Source organism: Phaenicophaeus curvirostris, chromosome 21 (genome assembly GCF_032191515.1).
Source record: "Phaenicophaeus curvirostris isolate KB17595 chromosome 21, BPBGC_Pcur_1.0, whole genome shotgun sequence".
NCBI lineage: Eukaryota > Metazoa > Chordata > Aves > Cuculiformes > Cuculidae > Phaenicophaeus > Phaenicophaeus curvirostris.
Window position 1 is genome coordinate 5,847,608 of NC_091412.1, and position 16,885 is coordinate 5,864,492.

General features: G+C 45.0%; 2 protein-coding genes across 6 annotated transcripts in view; one reads left to right on the top strand and one right to left on the bottom strand.

Moving 5' to 3' along the window:
* NLK (nemo like kinase) overlaps positions 1 to 7,667 on the bottom strand; it is a 62,246-nt gene extending 54,579 nt beyond the window's left edge. For both annotated transcript variants that reach the window (XM_069873772.1, XM_069873773.1), the window contains exons 1-2: positions 7,609 to 7,667; positions 5,697 to 6,698 (exon numbers count right to left, since the gene is read on the bottom strand). In XM_069873772.1, coding sequence (XP_069729873.1) covers positions 5,697 to 6,148 — 452 coding nt within the window. In that variant the 5' untranslated portion in view covers positions 6,149 to 6,698; positions 7,609 to 7,667. The remainder of the gene's footprint in view (positions 1 to 5,696; positions 6,699 to 7,608) is intronic.
* Positions 7,668 to 8,579: 912 nt separating this feature from the next.
* The window catches only part of LYRM9 (LYR motif containing 9), a 34,982-nt gene continuing 26,676 nt past the window's right edge, over positions 8,580 to 16,885 (top strand). For 3 of the 4 annotated variants that reach the window (XM_069873746.1, XM_069873747.1, XM_069873745.1), the window contains exon 1: positions 8,580 to 8,624. In XM_069873746.1, the coding sequence (XP_069729847.1) occupies positions 8,601 to 8,624 (24 nt within the window). In that variant the 5' untranslated portion in view covers positions 8,580 to 8,600. The remainder of the gene's footprint in view (positions 8,625 to 16,885) is intronic. The other variant, XM_069873748.1, reaches the window with a different exon arrangement.

Consider the following 16,885-nt stretch of genomic DNA (forward strand, 5'->3'; position numbering starts at 1 on the left):
CTTACAAGACAATAATGAACACTCTAGTATATTACTTAGATAGAATTTCACCTAATTCCCAACGTCTAATTTAAATGCAAGGAGTTATTATATCCATTCCATTTAATTCAGTGCGTTTGGGGAATAGTCAGTTAAACGTTAACAGAATTTTTCTTCTCATGAAATTTGAAAAAAAAAATTCCAGCCCAACTCAAAGATATAAACTTTGCAAAATTCCCCATATAAAAACACTGAATGAGGTCATTGTTCTGCTGTATTTCTTCACAAACAGAGTCAGAATCCAATTTAGATAAAGCAATGGTTTAGAAAATACTGACACAGTGATTAAAGATAATCACCTGCAGATCCTTAAATTGTGATGGTTAAGTGTGAAACGCAATACGCGCTCTGAAACGTGCCTATTGCCTCTTTGCCTTAGGCATCCTCACAGTTTCCTCCAAGAAATAACTGGATAAAAATGACTTAGTCTCTTCCCTAGGAAATTGCTGCCTGTCTGCATCAGATGCCCCAGACAACAGAAAAATTCACTGAGGTATAGGAGAAAAAGTGGGAAACCAAAAAAGCCAATACCCAATGCTCTGGAATGGTCCTGCCCAGAACCCACAACCAGCGCAGGACAGTAGTAAAGAGACTCTACAATGAAAGGCAACATCATTTTGAATGTATCAGACATAAGGAGTCAGGCAATTGTAATGACATTTACATCACAGCTTCTAATGGAAACTGTTTGCATACTGGAACTAGAAAGAACCAGAGGAGTGATCTTTCCTAACTGGAAACTTCTGTTCACATTTTTCTCTTACAGCCTATGTAAACAAAGTAGATGCACCGTGTGAATGGAAGAACTTCATCTTTACCTAGATAAGCAAAGATCATTGGCAATGCCAAACACAGCAGTCAATACAGACAGCCAAGTCCTCCAAACACCCTGGGAAGGATTTTTTTAGAAACTATTTCTGACCATTTTATTAATTAATTTAAATAATTTGTGTTGTCCATTACCAAAAGCAAATCAATACGTCACATTGGAGATGTCTTCCACTCTTGACAAAAAAACCCTAGTTCCATCCTTGATTAGTACTGTTGCTGCATCTTAGCCAGCTGCAATATCAGCACTGTAAAAAGCTATTTGGATTTGTCTTGGATTTGCTTAGTTTGAGTGTTTTATAGGGATCTTCTCTCCGGGTGGCATTATTGGTGTGGATTACTCCTCCCAGAGCCTCTTTATCCAATTCGGGTGGATATTCTATCTCCTGCAGATATCACCTCCTGCTTACAGTTCTCAAAAATATCTCACACCAAGAAGTCTTAAAGGGTTTCTCAAAACAACTTTTAACAATTCACCTTTTTCTAAACATTTCATGCTTACCAGACAGGACTTTTGCATTATCATTTGCATGAGTTACGCAAACATCATTGTGGTTCACAACAACATCCCGCATCCAAAGAGGAACTTACCCTGCAGTTATTCATACTTTTTTGAAGCTGTAATGTCTTTCCCCTCACTCAACATACATTCCAGCAATTTTGTTCAAAACAAATTATCTGTATTGAATATATACTTGGCTTGACAGGTTCCTTTAAGGTAACACTTAGGAGATTATTGGTTTATCCTAGAAACGCCTTTCCAACTGCTGTGCTTAGTATCAGTATAGTAATAAAACCCTCTTAAAATAGTTCTAGGGTCCAGGCAATATTCAACCATATGCAATATTCTTTAAATTTTTATTTAGCAATGACTGTAATGATTTCAGGCCTTTGAAGGCCAGGAATGAACAGCAGATCTAGAATAAATTATTTCTGCCTTTAAAAGTTATGCCAGCCAGTACATAACGTCCTGTCTCAACATCAACAGCCGAACTATTTGGAGGACTATACTACTGCTTGACTTTCTGAATTGCAAGTCTTAGAAGCAAACATATTTTTGCTGCAGTTTGATATTGTGTAAATAGGGACTTCTTTTTTTTAAAAAAAAAAAGAATCCATATACTTTTTCCTGTTGTCATTTGTAACAGATTTCCCACAGAGATGCCTTTTAACATAGCTTTGGTGATAATAAAACAGACCGCTTCATTTCACAGTCTTTGATGAATGACAATAACTTTTCAAAATTAGAGACACAGGTAAGACAAATACAACCCCCCCCACCTCACAGAGCCATGGTTTCCTATCCCACAGGAGCAGATATGAACCAACAAACAAGATATTTTCATAAAATTTCAGCACTGTTAACAGCTTGAACCCGCGACAAAAGTCAATATTCCCTGTCTGCCTCCACAGAAGTTGCAGTTCCTCTTCATTGGTCTAGGAATCCTGCATGAAAACAGCACGAGTACCTCTCCTGGAGGTACTAAGGCTTTACCTCTCACTCCAAAACTTATGAGCCTTGGCAGGTTCAATGGGGATTTTTAAATTATTACTGTTATTATTATTATTATTATTATCATTATCATTGAGAACCCCACCAGATGGCAGCAGCATGTCTCCCCAGCAAAGCAGGGAGCACTTCTGCAAAGGACAGCTCCTTATTCTGAGAACAAACACAGGACTTCCAAAAATCAGATAGACAACTTGAAACTTGGGGCACAAACAGAACTTGTTGCTGAAATCGAAACTTGGGGTTTTTTTCAACACTTTATGAACACGTTAACAGTGAAGTCTTAAAAAGCAAACTGGTGTGTTTTCAGCAAATCAGGAATGTAACTTGGCTTGTGCCGATGTGCCAAACTGGAATACGGAGAAAGAAACCCACAGAACCTGGGGAAGGCACCTACACATCTCCTACTTCAGCAGTTCCTAACCCCTCTTTGTCACAGTTCAGAGGCACCAAGGTTTGGTATTGCACGAAGACACACACCTTTACATTAAAGCACAAAGAAAATAGATAAATACTTCAATTTAATGCTGATTGTTCAAGAAATTCTTTCCTACTTTGCCAGCTTGGGTTAAGTTCACTTTAAAACCTACACGTAGCCAAAGGACATGGAGCGCCAAGGGCAGTCAATTTAAAATCTAATAGTGAGCAGATGAGCAAGGATACAGTTTAGAAATCCTAGCGGCAGCAGGAGTTAATAATGAAAATGCTGAAGCACGATGCTTTGGCTCTTCATGAGTGAAAAACTCCAGCAGCACATTAGCTACCCAAAAACATCACAGCGTACCAGACAAATGAACTAACGACAAATGCTAATTCAACTGCCAAGTCGAAATCTCTCTCAGTAAGCTAACGGGAAACTCAATACCACATGCTACTGATCACTTATTTTGAGCTAAACTTATCTGCAGGGTAAGCTGTATCTTTCTAGACAATGCAATGACACATCTGAACAGCAAGATGAAAGACTACTTCTTCAAATACTCAAGCTGTCTGTAGAATAACATCTATTTCCCTCAGAAGTTCTGATACAAACTTCCCAGTTATCTATTATGCCAAGACATGCTCAGGCAGACAGACAAGCAACAGAATCCTTACTCAGAATTCACTTAGGCTCTATGTTACTAAAAACTCTGAGTTACGCTTGTTTCAAAGTATACATTTTTAATATCTAAATCAATTAAAATATCCAAATCAATGTTTAGATTCAGCTGCATTATCTCACATGGCTAAAATTAAATTACACACACATTCTTTCACTTTTTGATAGAAATTTAAAATTCACTTGAATTATTGCTTACAGACCCATACACTCAGTCAGCATTCACTTACAGAAGTTAATATGAAATGTCAAAAGCTTAACAGCGACCACTGAATACAAATATACATGAGTAAAGAGGAACTCATTTCAGCCAATTACACTCTCAGCCCACGCAGCCTCACAACTTTACCAGATCTGACCTCCAAGCTTCTGCTTTTATTTTATTCAACAACCTCCCTCTCTTTTCTTATTTTTTTCTCCTTTTTTTTTTTTTTAAGTTATTGTTACCTTGAAGAAAAAGCTACAGTTACAACTTTGCCAGTGCAATTCCACCAGCAGCAATTCCCACTGGTGTGGGCACAGTTCCACATTCCCGGGTCTCTGGACGGGTGGATACACTTGGCACCCTCCTACCTGATGTCAGTCAGGAGCAGACTCCCCTTCTCTCTACGCTCCCTTCTTGCCCTCAGCATTCTTAATGATATTAACTATGCAAGCTTGACCTTTTGTTCTGCTGGATATTATGAAAGCAGATCTCCCTCTACACCTTATTTTTTGCAAATAAAACTGGGAAAATAAAGACCTAGGAAGTATATCCAGGTAAATAAAATGTTTGTAGAAATGATAACAAGGTCTGATCTTACGTAACTATCTAAATTTAGGCAAGCCTGTAACAATTAAGTTAAAAAAATCCACACTTCATCAAAAAATACACGAACAGATGGAAATAATCTTCAGATCATTTTTTATAGCAGATCTCTTGTCAGTTTTCATTCTTTGATGTTCTTTTTCATACTGTACCATAGCAAGAAGACAGCAGCGCTCACTGTACAACAGCACCCCTCCCTCCGACTTTGGAAACTCAGCATTCAAATTAACTCCCAGGCCTTCTGATCTAAGGGACACGAGACCAACTACAACATTAACCCACGCCCAGCTTGGGCCGGCTTCTCCGAAAGCACAATTTTATTACAAACGCCGCTCCGGTTACGGGTGACCGGCTTGAAGGGCTGAGAGGAAGGAATAATGCGTCTGCTCTTCCGAGGCCCATCCTGCAAAGCTCACGCCACCATATGCCCGTAGGGACTGCAGCCCCAGCCACGTTAACACCGCTGTCCCAGTAAACCCGACGTACGGACAGCACCGAAAGGACAACTCCTGAAGCACTGCAGAAAGTCCTCTCGGACAAATGCTACAGGAAGTTCCGTAGGGGCAGGACACAGTTGCACACTTCAAACTTTGTCTTTGCGACACAGGAAGCGTGCCCCGGCTTGCTGGCTCTCAGCAACACTACCAAGGCAGCTCTGGTGTTTCTAACGAACGTTTCAGAACAGGCTAAACTGACAAGTGTTTATAAAAAGAAATATAAAAAAATCATGCCAGCTTTGCTTCAGCGATCCTGAGGGGCAATAATTACATATTACTAAGGTGGTCACAATAGGTATTTAGAGATTACACTCGGCTGACAGAATCCTCTGAAACAGCAGCTGGGGGAGTAAAAGGACTGCAGGCAGGATGACAGTAAGGCAGAAAATCCCATTTACATTTAGGAGAGGAGAGCAAAGTTCAGATATTCTGCTTAGGGCAGCATACAGTGTACTACCGCAGGTCAAACAGTCTCCTAGACAAAGATCTTGACAAGTGACTGAAGAAAGAAGACATTTTCGTAGGCATTTAATTCCTACTTCTTAAGACAGGTCAAAACATCTATTCTAATGCTCATTTGTTAACCTGAAACTTTAGGAAGAACAGCTTAGCTACACAACATGCATATTCTAATAAAATGTGCAGAACATACATAAAGATGTTGCACTTGTCTCAAAAGAGACTGATGGTGCGGCCTGTTAGTCAGAGGTTGCTCCTCACCACTCTAACCCTCCTTCTGCCAACAAAAACAAGAGAAGTCAACTTTCTAAGAATGGAGGAGAACCAGTTAAAAAAAAAAAAAAGCATAGTAAGCAGCTCTCTTCTATTCTGATTCAAATGACAAACCCAAGAATGAATTATGATCTGGTAAAAAATGAAAAGGAAAAATCGGTTCAGTTTTTTTTCTTTACTCACCAGACAACACCAAAGGCTCCATATCCAATAGGTCTGTCCGGCTCAATATCCAGTTGCTGTTGTGGATGTTGTGAGTGCTGATGATGGTGCGCTTTAACTGCAGCAGCTGCTGCAGCTTGTACCTGAGCTGGGGCTGCTGCAGCTGGTCCAGGGGCCTGACCCGGTGCCGGTGATGGGAAATACGGCTGCTGCTGCCCGGGGTTTAACATCGCCGCGGCCGCAGCTGCCGCGGCTGCGGCTGCCGAAGAGGCATGCTGCTGTACGGGATGTACCGCAGCTGCAGAGCCTGGATGCAAGTGATGTTGAGGGTGGTGGTGGTGATGGAGGTGAGGAGGAGGGAGGTGAGGAAGGTGGTGGTGATGGTGGTGGTGGTGACCTGCTGCTGCCGCAGACGTACCGCCATTGTAAGCCGCCATCATTTTTGCGTTGGCTGTCGTGCCACAAAGAGACATTCAAAAAAATGCCCTTTGATCGGATAACCACCGGGTCAAGCTGTCATTTGGCCATAAAAATTAAATCTGCTACACTTTAAAAGAAGTTGGGTTTCATCATACACGGCCCACCTTTAAAAACATTGAGCCCAACTGGCCTTATCTCTTCGCGAAGGCAAACAATTTGGAGAATCTCTTCATGTGTGCGTGAGCCAGAGTGCACGAACCCTCTTCCCCAAGAGTCCAGCCGTGGGTGGCTATTGAAACTCCATCCTTGGGCAGCAGAGTTGGGTTTGGTCTGGGTTTTTTTCTTCAATTTGTTTGTTTGTTTAATAAAAAAGAAATACCTGATCAATCCCCCTTCCCTCGGAGGGGGGATTGGGAGTCTCTCCCCTGGAACACCCTTGAGAGGCCTGACAAGCCTACCCCTTCCATTCCCACATCCTCTCCATCGGTCTCCTCGACACCTCCCTGCGCGCCCAGGCACCTCCTACATAGCTCCCTCCTTTCCACACCTGCTCCCTCAAACACAGCGACAAAACTTGGGAGTTTGCAACTTTTCCTTGAAGGCCTGAAACACACACAAGCACCCAAAAAAAAGTGAGGAGGGAAGGAAAGGGTGAGGAGGAGGGAAGGAAGGGGTGAGGAAGGGGGGAAGGGGAGATAAATGGGGTGGGAAAGGCTGAGGAGAGGAGTGAGGAGAGGGGAGGGAAGGGGCGAGAGGAGAGGGGGAGAGGCCAGAGGGAAGGGAAGGGGTGAGGAGAGTCGAGAGAAGGGGTGAAGAATGGGAAGGGGAGACAAGAAGGGAGAGAAGGGGGATGAGTGGAGAGGGAAGGAGGGAAGAGAGAAGGGAAGAGGGGAGGAGTGAGATGCAGAGGGAAGGGGGGAGTAAAGGGGTGAGGAGCGTGGAGGAAACGAAAGGAGTGAGGACTGTGGAGGAAAGGGGAGAGCAGAGTGGAGGAAAGGGGAGAGCAGAGTGGAGGAAAGGGGAGAGCAGAGTGGAGGAAAGGGGAGAGCAGAGTGGAGGAAAGGAAAAGGGTGAGCAGAGTGGAGGAAAGGAAAGGGGTGAGAAGGGTGAAAGGGTTGAGAAAGGGGAGTTGGGGGAGGGCAAAAGAAGGCGAAAAGAAAATAAAAATAGATGGAGCCGGGGCAAGGCACGGGTCAGCGAGGGAAACGCCGGCGGCCGGAGCGGGAGCAGGGCCGGGGGGGAAGATGGGAGCGGGGCCGGTGACCAATGAATGAGGGGGCGGCGCGGGGCGCTGACAGCGGGCGCGGGGCCGCTGGGGCGGGGCGGGGCCGGGGGGGGTGTAGGAGGAAGGCGGGGGGGGGGGGTCTGCGCTGCGTGCGTGCGGCGGGCAGGGCTTGGGGTGGAGGTGGGGGGCGGCCGGTCTCGCAGGCCCCCGCGGCCCCGCTCCGCCCCCCCCCGGGGCGCCGCCGCTGCCGCCCGCCCCGCCGCCGCCGCCGCCGCCGCCGCCACTCACCTCGTCGCGGAGCCCCAGCGCGGAGCGCTCAGCGGGCACGCGCACCCGGCACCCCCCCCCACCCCCCCCCGCCCCCATGCGGGGACGCGCGCGCGCCCGCCCGACACCCGCCCGGCAGCCAATGGGACCCGGCCCGCCCGGCTCCGCGAGAGCCGCCCCCGCCCAATCACCGAGAAGGAAACCAGCCCGGCCGGCCCATAGGACGCGGGGCCGCTCCGGAGGCTCCCCCGACCGAGTCAAGTCCCGCCCCCGCCCCCCCCCCCCCCCTCCCCCGCCGCCCAATCGCCGCGCCCGGAGCCGGCGAGACCCCGCGAGATTCCCTCACCTCACACAACCCTCGCCCGGCGCGGCCCCGCCTCCCGCGCCGCGCTCGCCAATCACGTGGCGCCGCCGGGCCCCGCCGGCCAATGGGCTCCCTTCCTCGCCCTCGCCCCGCCCCCCGGCCCTGCCTGCTGACCAATCGCAGCCCGCCCTCCGACCCCGCCGGCCAATGAGGAGAGGCGAGAGCCCGGAATGGGGTTACTGGGCCAATGGCGCTCGGGGGCGTGGCGGCGGCGTGATTGACAGCTGCCCTCGCGGCTGAGTGGCGGCGGGGAGCCTTAAAGGCGCCGCGGCGCGGGACGGACGGAGAAACCGCCAGGGCCTGCAGGCAGCCGGCCGGCCAATGGGAGGCGGGGAGTAGGCTGATGGGCGGCGGGCGGGGCCAATGGGAGGCGGGGAACGCAGTGATGGGCGGTGGGCGGGGCCAATGGGTAGCGTGCAGCCGGCCAATGGGAAGCGGGGAGCCGGTCGAAGGGCGGGGCCAACGGGAGGCGCGGAGCCGGCCAATGGGAGGCGAGGAGCGGGTTGATGGGCGGCGCGCGCGGCCAATGGGAGGCGGGGCTCCCGCCTGCGGGTCGCCAGGCGACCAATGGGAGGCGCGAACTCAGCCTGGCGGGCGGGCGGGGCCGGCGGGAGGCGGGCAGGCGGGTGACGGGCGGCGCGCGCGGCCAATGGCGCCGCCGGGGCGGGGTGAGGTGAGGACGCGGCGGGGCGTGCGGGGCACGGCGGGCGGGGAGCGGGGCCGCCGTCCTCCTTCTCCTCTCGCTCGGCTCCCTGAGGCGGCGGCTCAGCCCCTCCGAAGGAAGGCGACGGCTGGGGCGCTGTTCTGTCCCGCGAGCGCCTCGCTTGACCCTCTGAGGGCGAGGGGAACGCGCGTTCATGGCGGGGGCCGCGTTAGCTTTTCAGGGTGTGGGGTTTTTTTGCAGTTTTGTGGGTTTTTTCCCTTTCGTTTGAAGCTCGCAAGGTCAAGGTGGAAGGATTTGCCTTCAGGGGTTGCAGGCGGTGAGAGGGGAGCGAGCTGAGTCGGCCAGGAGCTGGGGGGGGGGCACGCCGTGTCCGCTTAGCCTCCCGCTGCCCTTGGGCCGTGACTGAAAAATAAAAATAACAGAGGTTTTAGATGCTTTCAGCAGTCGGTACCACAAACCACGGCCAGTCGTCCCGGTCAGTGTTTCCGAGTCTGGTTTTCGACGTGCTTGGAAGCTGGTTTGAACGTGAAGGATGCGGTAACCGAGGGTGAAATTAGTTTTTGTATTTTACTTCATTTGTGCCATTAATCTGCATGCTTGGGGAATGCAGTGTGGTCCCTCAGAGCACCCTAAAACACAGATTAATAAAAGTTTGACAGTTCTAATGCTTTTACACTTTCTTGTGCGGCTATTAATCATATCTGATTAATGGTTTTACTTCACAAAACCTCCTAGTTATCAAAGCCTTATCCACACGTTCAATTGACTGTGAGAGCCATAGAGGTTCCTTCATACAAGTTAATTGGGTGAGCTGCTCAAGAGGAAATGAGTGACTGGTGGTGAGTTTGTACATGCCCCGGTTATGGGTGAGCTGACAGCCTTCTCTGTGTCTTGTTCCTGTCAGAATGGGGAAAAGACTAGCAGAGCTATAATAGCACAACTTTGTTGCTTAAGTTTTACCAAGAAATCCCTCTTGGTACAGGATCGTGTGTTGCAATCTGTCTTTTTTGTATGTCTAAGAACTGAACATCATCATTGGGTAATATACATCATGGGCAAAAGGAGACTATAAATGCAAAAGCCTGTTACAATTTCTAAAACTTGAGTGCAAAATCTTCAGAATGGATTTTGGATACTTCTTTGGATAATGTAAACCTGAGAAGTCTTGCAGGAGTTAAGACAAGTTTCTTTTTCTTTGTCAAAACAGTTTATGTTGCGTTTTGAAATATTTTTACCTAATATTCCAGTCTGGGATTAGAGCAGAGTTTTGCTCTTCACTGTTTTAAGAAGAAGTAAGCAAAAGTAGATTTGGTTTGCAGTGATTTTAGAACATACTGTATTAAAACAAGAGACAGAGTACTTATTTAGAACTCGTATTTCTAGCTGTGTGTCTGAAGTTTTTGTTAAAGCTGATAACTAACTGCTAATGTGAATGTGAATACTGCAAGCACCAAGGCTGCTTTTGGTCTCTGCTGGCCCTCAGGCTCTGGGTGGAAGGAAGGGAAGTGGATGCAAAGCAGGTTGGGGGGGCCTGGGCATCGGGAAGTGCTGTGAGGACTGGAAGGCTTTTAAGACTCTTCCATACGTTCCCATTATCGACTTTTCTTTTTCTCTGTTATTGCAAAATCTTTCCAAGTGGTAAAATCGAGGAGTGTCCTAATAATCATTGTATAGAAACTTGAGTTCTAAATGTACTAGCAAATTAATGGTTTAGTGGCATTACTAAGGTCCACATATACAGTGTCACCTTGGATTTATTTTTCAGTTGGGTACATTACTGAGCTAATTGGATTTTGTCTTTAGCAATTGTCTTTAAACAATTGATTTTCAGTAGACTTTAATTTTTACTGGTGCAGTTGCTGTAAGTCAGGCATTTTTAACTGCACACTGAGGGGGAAAAAAGTATTTATCTTGCTCTTGCCATTGGACTACAGTTGAATTTATGGTCATAAACGAAGTGCTCAGTGGTATGGAAAAACCCTACCTTGTTCTAACAACTGAAAGTCTTGTAATGACTGCGGTGGTCATTATGGAGCAGTGTTCACAGAGATGTGTGGCTCTGTTTCTGATGTAAGAGCCTGATCGCTGCAGTCTTCTTAAAGGGTAGAGATATCCTGCACTGCTGTCTGGAGGAGTCAGCTTCAGAAGTGTCTGGATATCACCTGCATGTTTCTTTTCACTGGCATTATGGAGCTTTTAGAGAATCTTATGAACAGCCACGTTTAATGTTTGGGCAGTTTTACCTTCTCGTTTTTGCAGTGTATAAGGAGTAATTCAGGCCTAGATCTCTGGTAGGATATTTTAAAGCTTTTTGTAGCCATCTTCCCTGGAGCAGCTTGTGTTCCTGAGAACCTGTTCCTTCAAGTATTGTACTCATGAAAAGATGGGAATCCACTCTCATTAGCATTTAAAGCATCTGTTTACACTTCCTCACGAGCAAACCAGCTGTCAATTAACCTAAGGGAAGTTCTAGCTGAAGTTCATGCTGTTTCTTTATCCTTACCACTTTAAGGAAGGATCAACATAATGGGGATTGTACTCAGCATCTTTGCCATAGTTGGGAGTGTTGTGTGCGGGTGGCTTTCCATTGCAAGTATCGCATGGTGTATTATGATATCATGAATACTACCAGTACTTTCAGGAAAAACAGACTTCTTTAAAAAATAACATGACTAAATTTTGAGGAAGTTTTATTTTCTTTGATACCCTTTTGGTGTTTGATTATAAACAAAGAAACAGTCTCACCTTATTGGATAGAGGTTATCCTTAGAAGGTCTCAAAAAGAAAAGTCAGCAGTTCAGTCAGCTAGCCTCCAGTCTGAGGGCTTACTTACATATTGCCCCGGAGTAACCTGAGGCACCTCCTACAGCCACTATTTGGTGAGCAGGTTCGTTGCCTGAACCAGAAAATGGTATCCGGCATGAAGAATTTCTCCCCACACGCCTTTGTGTGAACTTAGTGAATTCCTTTTGATTTGTCATACAACCTTTTTCTGTTAGAGTTAAGAAAATCAAATCCACAGTGACTTAATTTTTGGCTGTACGTGAGTAAATAAGTGTCTTGTCTTAGAAATACTCTAGAAGTGTCATTAGACACAGTCAGTTGGATGAATTTTCAGGAGTGGAGCAGAAGTGAACAGGGTTGCAGTCCTGGCATTGTCACAAGTTTCTCTTGACAGCTTTTGACTGGGCTACCACAAAGCATGCTTTTAAATTTCCATGTGTGCAATGTGAGTAAAATCTGGGACCCACTGGCTGACTGAATGCTACAACCATATTACCCATCTTCTATTTGCCCTTTGAAGTTGAACCAGCTCTTTTCAATGAGGCGTGAGACTGGTGGGATGGCAGCTGCGGGGATGCACTTATCTTAGGCGTCCATATGGAGTTATGTCGGATGCCAGTGTTGAACGACCCACCCTAACTAGAATATCTTCTTTCCACACTGGGTTTATAAACACTTTTAATTGGTGTCCCTGGCCTCTGTCATACTGTGAAACTCAAGACTGTCAGTTCAGCTGTTTTTCAGGCACGTCATGCTATGAAAGTTAAGGGAGACAAGATCCAGTTGATTCATATGGAAAAATTATTTGGGGAAAAAAACTTTTAAAAGAATACCAAGGAAACATGAAACCTGCAGATGAAGTGCTCAACTTATATTTGACCCTTTGTTTCCTCAGTACAGATCTGTTACTTGAAAGAGTTACCTGTTAGTTGTATGAATTACTCCTACGTAGAGCAGGGCTGAGGAATAAATTAATTGCGTACTGTTGTAAGTCGGTGCTTCCTCATGTTTTAATGCCTCTGTATGAGAAGCATAAGGCTGCTGAGGAGGAGCTTATTACAGTGCTGGCTCATGTAGCTTTGAGCAAGAATGTTTTGAGAGTAACTCAATGAGCTCAAACTGCTTGATGAGTGAGTTGGCAAAAATCTAACCATAGTAATTTAAACTGGGCAGGTAGAGACACTGCTCTGGATCCTGCCAAAGCCCAATTTGGTTGCAACTAATTTGTCATCCCCAGTGATGCATGGAGATATGCGATTGGTGACTACTGCTGATGAAACATGACAGATCAATTCTAATCTCTTGCTGGTGAAGGCAGTTATTCATGGGGACATGCATCTGTCTCTTACTATTTTATTCACAGTAAGTGCTGTAAAGCAGTAGCAAGTCTGCTGTTTGAGTATTAAACAGAATGCTAGTATACCTAGATTTATCAGGTGCTCTTACTCATTTTAAAACTATATATAAAAGTAAATACTGTGCATTAGAAACACAGGGCACCGGCTTGTCCCCTTTTTGAAAATCTACTGCATCAAGCTGAGCTTTTTCTGACTCTTGAGAGATTTCTTTTCCCCTTGGATTTGCCACTTGCTGTGCAAGGGTATAATCTTTTTGACAACACTCTGCACAAGGGCAAAGGATGGACGACAGTTTGTAATCAGTCAGTTCTAGTTCTTTGATGTTCCTCAGCAATGCTTTAACCTTAAAATTCACCACAAAAGATTGTATCAAGTTTTACAGTATAAAATGCTTTGGTCCACTCACAGACATAGACTTTGTAGGATTTTTCTTGTACCACAAGAAGTAACTGTGAAAAAAGGACTCTGAATATTAGAATAAGTCTTTTCATTTCATGGCTGAGCATTGTGCATGAATATCCTTCAGCCCTTACACATGTAGGTTTTTTTGTGACCCTTTAATGCAGAAAAGTAACATTAAGTAGAACAAAGCATAATAAAGTGCTTGCACAGATTTGTCCCTGATCCACAAAAAGGGTACTCCGAGCTGCAGTAATGATCATTTATCATGTGGGTGTTTGACAAGCCCACACAGACCTTGATATACAACTCTGCAGATACAGTCCTCAGTATTCTGCAACACTCTGGTAATACTTTATTCATAAATCCTGATGCCGAGTCCTTAAAGGTGTCATAAGCACAGTGCTAACGCCTGTGAATCTGAGGGGAGGGGTGGTTAGTCAGGTAAATATCATACTTTAAGTTAACTGTGGTTCTGACATACAACAGAATAAACACGAATATGCGCAAACTTATCATAGGATTAGAATTCCTGTTGATGTATGTTAGTCCTTTTCTTTGCAAAGAAGAATTTTCCCAGAGTTTTCATCTATAAAACCTTTTTTCTGCAAAAGAATAAATTAACCTATTAATAAAACACAGTGAGGAGCAAGGGGAAGGAGTCTTTTAACTTTGGTTATGTATGGAAGTTTGCATCTTAAACATAGCAAGAGTGGTGATATGCCCTCATCTAAGAGGAAGGCAAGCATCTGCTCCGCCTGTTAAAGAGGGACAAATCCCTGTTCTGCTCTGGCCACTATATTAATAAGAAAGGGAGTGGGAATAAAGTAGTCGGCCCAAGTGGATGACCCAGACTAAGCTTGTAGGCCTATCAAAAAGGCGTGTTGATCAAGACGGGCCTCATTTTACCTTTAAAGCAGCACTGTGGGAATTTGGCCGCTTCTTTGAGAAGCAATTAAAATGATGGATTGGATTTACTTCAGTTGAGATGTTCTGATGTGACTGAGATGCGGGGAAAGGGACAGCTGGTGTAAATGACAGACGGCCCTGTCTAAGATAGCGACTATCTCTGATGTTGGAGATGGGCCTCTATGGGCACTTCCCTTGATTCACTGGCCTGCCAGCCCTGTCTGTGGCTCTTGAAGTGTAGTTTTTGTGGTGGTCACATTGCAGTTGACAGCTTGGCCCCAAATTTATTCGGTATACTCAATATACGAATATATAATCATGATTAGCACTGGGGCTTGAATTCATCCCAAAGATTATCACCTCCGAAACACTGAACTCTACTCTGTAATTCTTTCTAGCCAAGCGTGTTTTCTTTTGAGATTTCTGAAGGAATTACTGAATTCTTTGCTCACTGCACAGCTTAATCATGAGGTTGGCTTTAACTGGAAGCACTCAGGTGCTTAAAGTTGGTTTATAATCATTTACCAGTTAAAGACTTCAGCCTCGTTGTTCAGTTCTTTATCTCATTCTCCTACTTGTGGTTAAACACCAGCGCAGGAGGTAGAGGGGAGGTCTGTATCCCTGGTGACTTTTTGGAGAAAGGGACAGTTGTGCAGTTCTCTCTGTTCCGCATTTCTTTGCACCAGAAATGACCCTGCTGCTCTTTGTCACCAGTGTTTCCTTTTATGTGCCTCCTGGCAGCTGCTCTTGCTCCATTTTGATGTTGGAACAGCAAATGAACTCCCTCTGAAGCAAATGTCATGCCAGTAAAGACGTTGAAGCAGCAAGAAAATCATATCTCTCTCTGAAGACTGAACTGGAGACCTTTGTGAATGAGATGTTCTTAAAATAGCGCCACAGCATGTTGTCTTCCCTAGAAGGTGGTGAATTGAAAACACCACTGCAAGCCATTTGGTTTTGTGTGAGCAGGATCCCTAAGTAATCGCTTTTTGGGCGAGTAGAGAAGGTGTTTTACTTTTCCTCCAAATTAAAACAGGTACAATAATATCCAAGCACTTTGTTTCTGATATATCTTTTATTCAGTGATGGGGAGGGAGGAAGGAAGCTAAGACACCACTGCTTATGATATGTTGAATTTTCTGAATTGTAGACTTAATCCATATAGAAAATACTGTTGCTGGGGTGGTTGGTTTGGGAACACAGTCTTTAAGAGCTGACTTCCTGATCTGGTTGTCCCACGGTTGGCTTTTGTTCTGTCATTTATTCCTGTGACAACAAATTGAACAAAGCAATTGAGTTAATCCGAGCTGATAGTATGCTTCTCTGATTGTATGCCTCTCGCTAGGAGCTTTGTTTGCAACGTTGTGGCTAATGGTCATGATTATTTCTTGTACTGCATTCAATTGCACTGAAACAAAATGCTTGCAACAATTTGCTATCTCAGGTTAGTTGTATTTTGACCTAATATTCTATAGGTATGATTTGGCGAAGTCCTGAGTAGGAGATTAAACCTTTAGTTGTTAAGATCTTGCAGGTGATGATGTATCTGTAAATACCAGTTAGTTTTATTTGCTCTAGCTTTATAATGATAGCACAAAGTCCAACCTGATTCTGATCCCCCGCCTCTCCCCCACTTGGCCTTTATTTCCAGTTTGAGTAACTTCTTAGTGCTTTTTCATGTAATGACTAATTTTTTCTGGCATAATAGCCCATAAATCCTTCACCATGTCAGAGTTGCTTGAATGTTGTAGTAGACCATATGCATTCAGTATCACAAAAAGAACAATGTGTTATGGCAACAGTTAAACAGTGATTTTTAAAACTGTGGTCTCTGCAGCAGCACACCTGTCCATTATAGCAGGGCAGGTCTGAAAATGTAACTTAAACAGTGTTTCTCTGGGGTACAGAGTAGCAATTATTCCTTGTGTTCTTGCCAGTATTACTGTATTGCTTTGTCATACACAAATTGTCAGGATAGGAATACACACAGGGCTCAGACATCTGGAAACTAGTAGGAAACAACAAACTTGCAGCTTGATTCATGACAACATTTCACTCCAGCGTTGGCTTCAGAGTGGGATCCCGATAAACTGGGATAATGTCGCTAATTAAAGCTAAGTTTACATAGAAGATTTATTAGGGCTAGGGCAACACAAAGCTTTTAGGTCATCACAGATGTGATAAACAGATTTCATATTGACTCCAGAATTATCTCCATGTATCTGATAGCAGATGATGTTTATTTGAAATGGACTGTGGAAAGCCAAATTCTCATTTAGTTCATGTCAGTTGACACAGCTTCTTTCAGACTGACTTCCGTGTTGGGTTTTGTTTTCACTCCTTTTGAGAAGCAAGGTTTTTTAACCATGTTGTGATGGAAATAGTAAGCACATTTGCTTAATTCAGCTTTGAGTTTGTGTGTTATGCAATCTGGTTGCTGCTTTGATTCAAACCTACTAGCCAAATAAGATAAAGGGTTAGGAAACAGTCTTCCTTTACATGAAACCAGGGAATCGCTAGTCTGGGTGACTGGAAGGTCTACTTCTTTGGTTAGACAGGCAGCAATCATTGTTGTACATGGAGAATTTTGTTAGTTTGCAGCTAACACAATACTCCATGTGAGTACCTCACAGTTTGGGAATTTGTTAGTTATGCTGTTGCTTTATATAATGCTTTACTTGAATATCTGAATACTTCTGTTTTTCTTGGACTCAATGGAAGGGGAGTTGACAAGTAAAAGTAGTAAATGCAAACATTAAATCACTAATTGCGAGCATGGACTTTTATAACAAACAGTTACATGATTACATTCATATCATA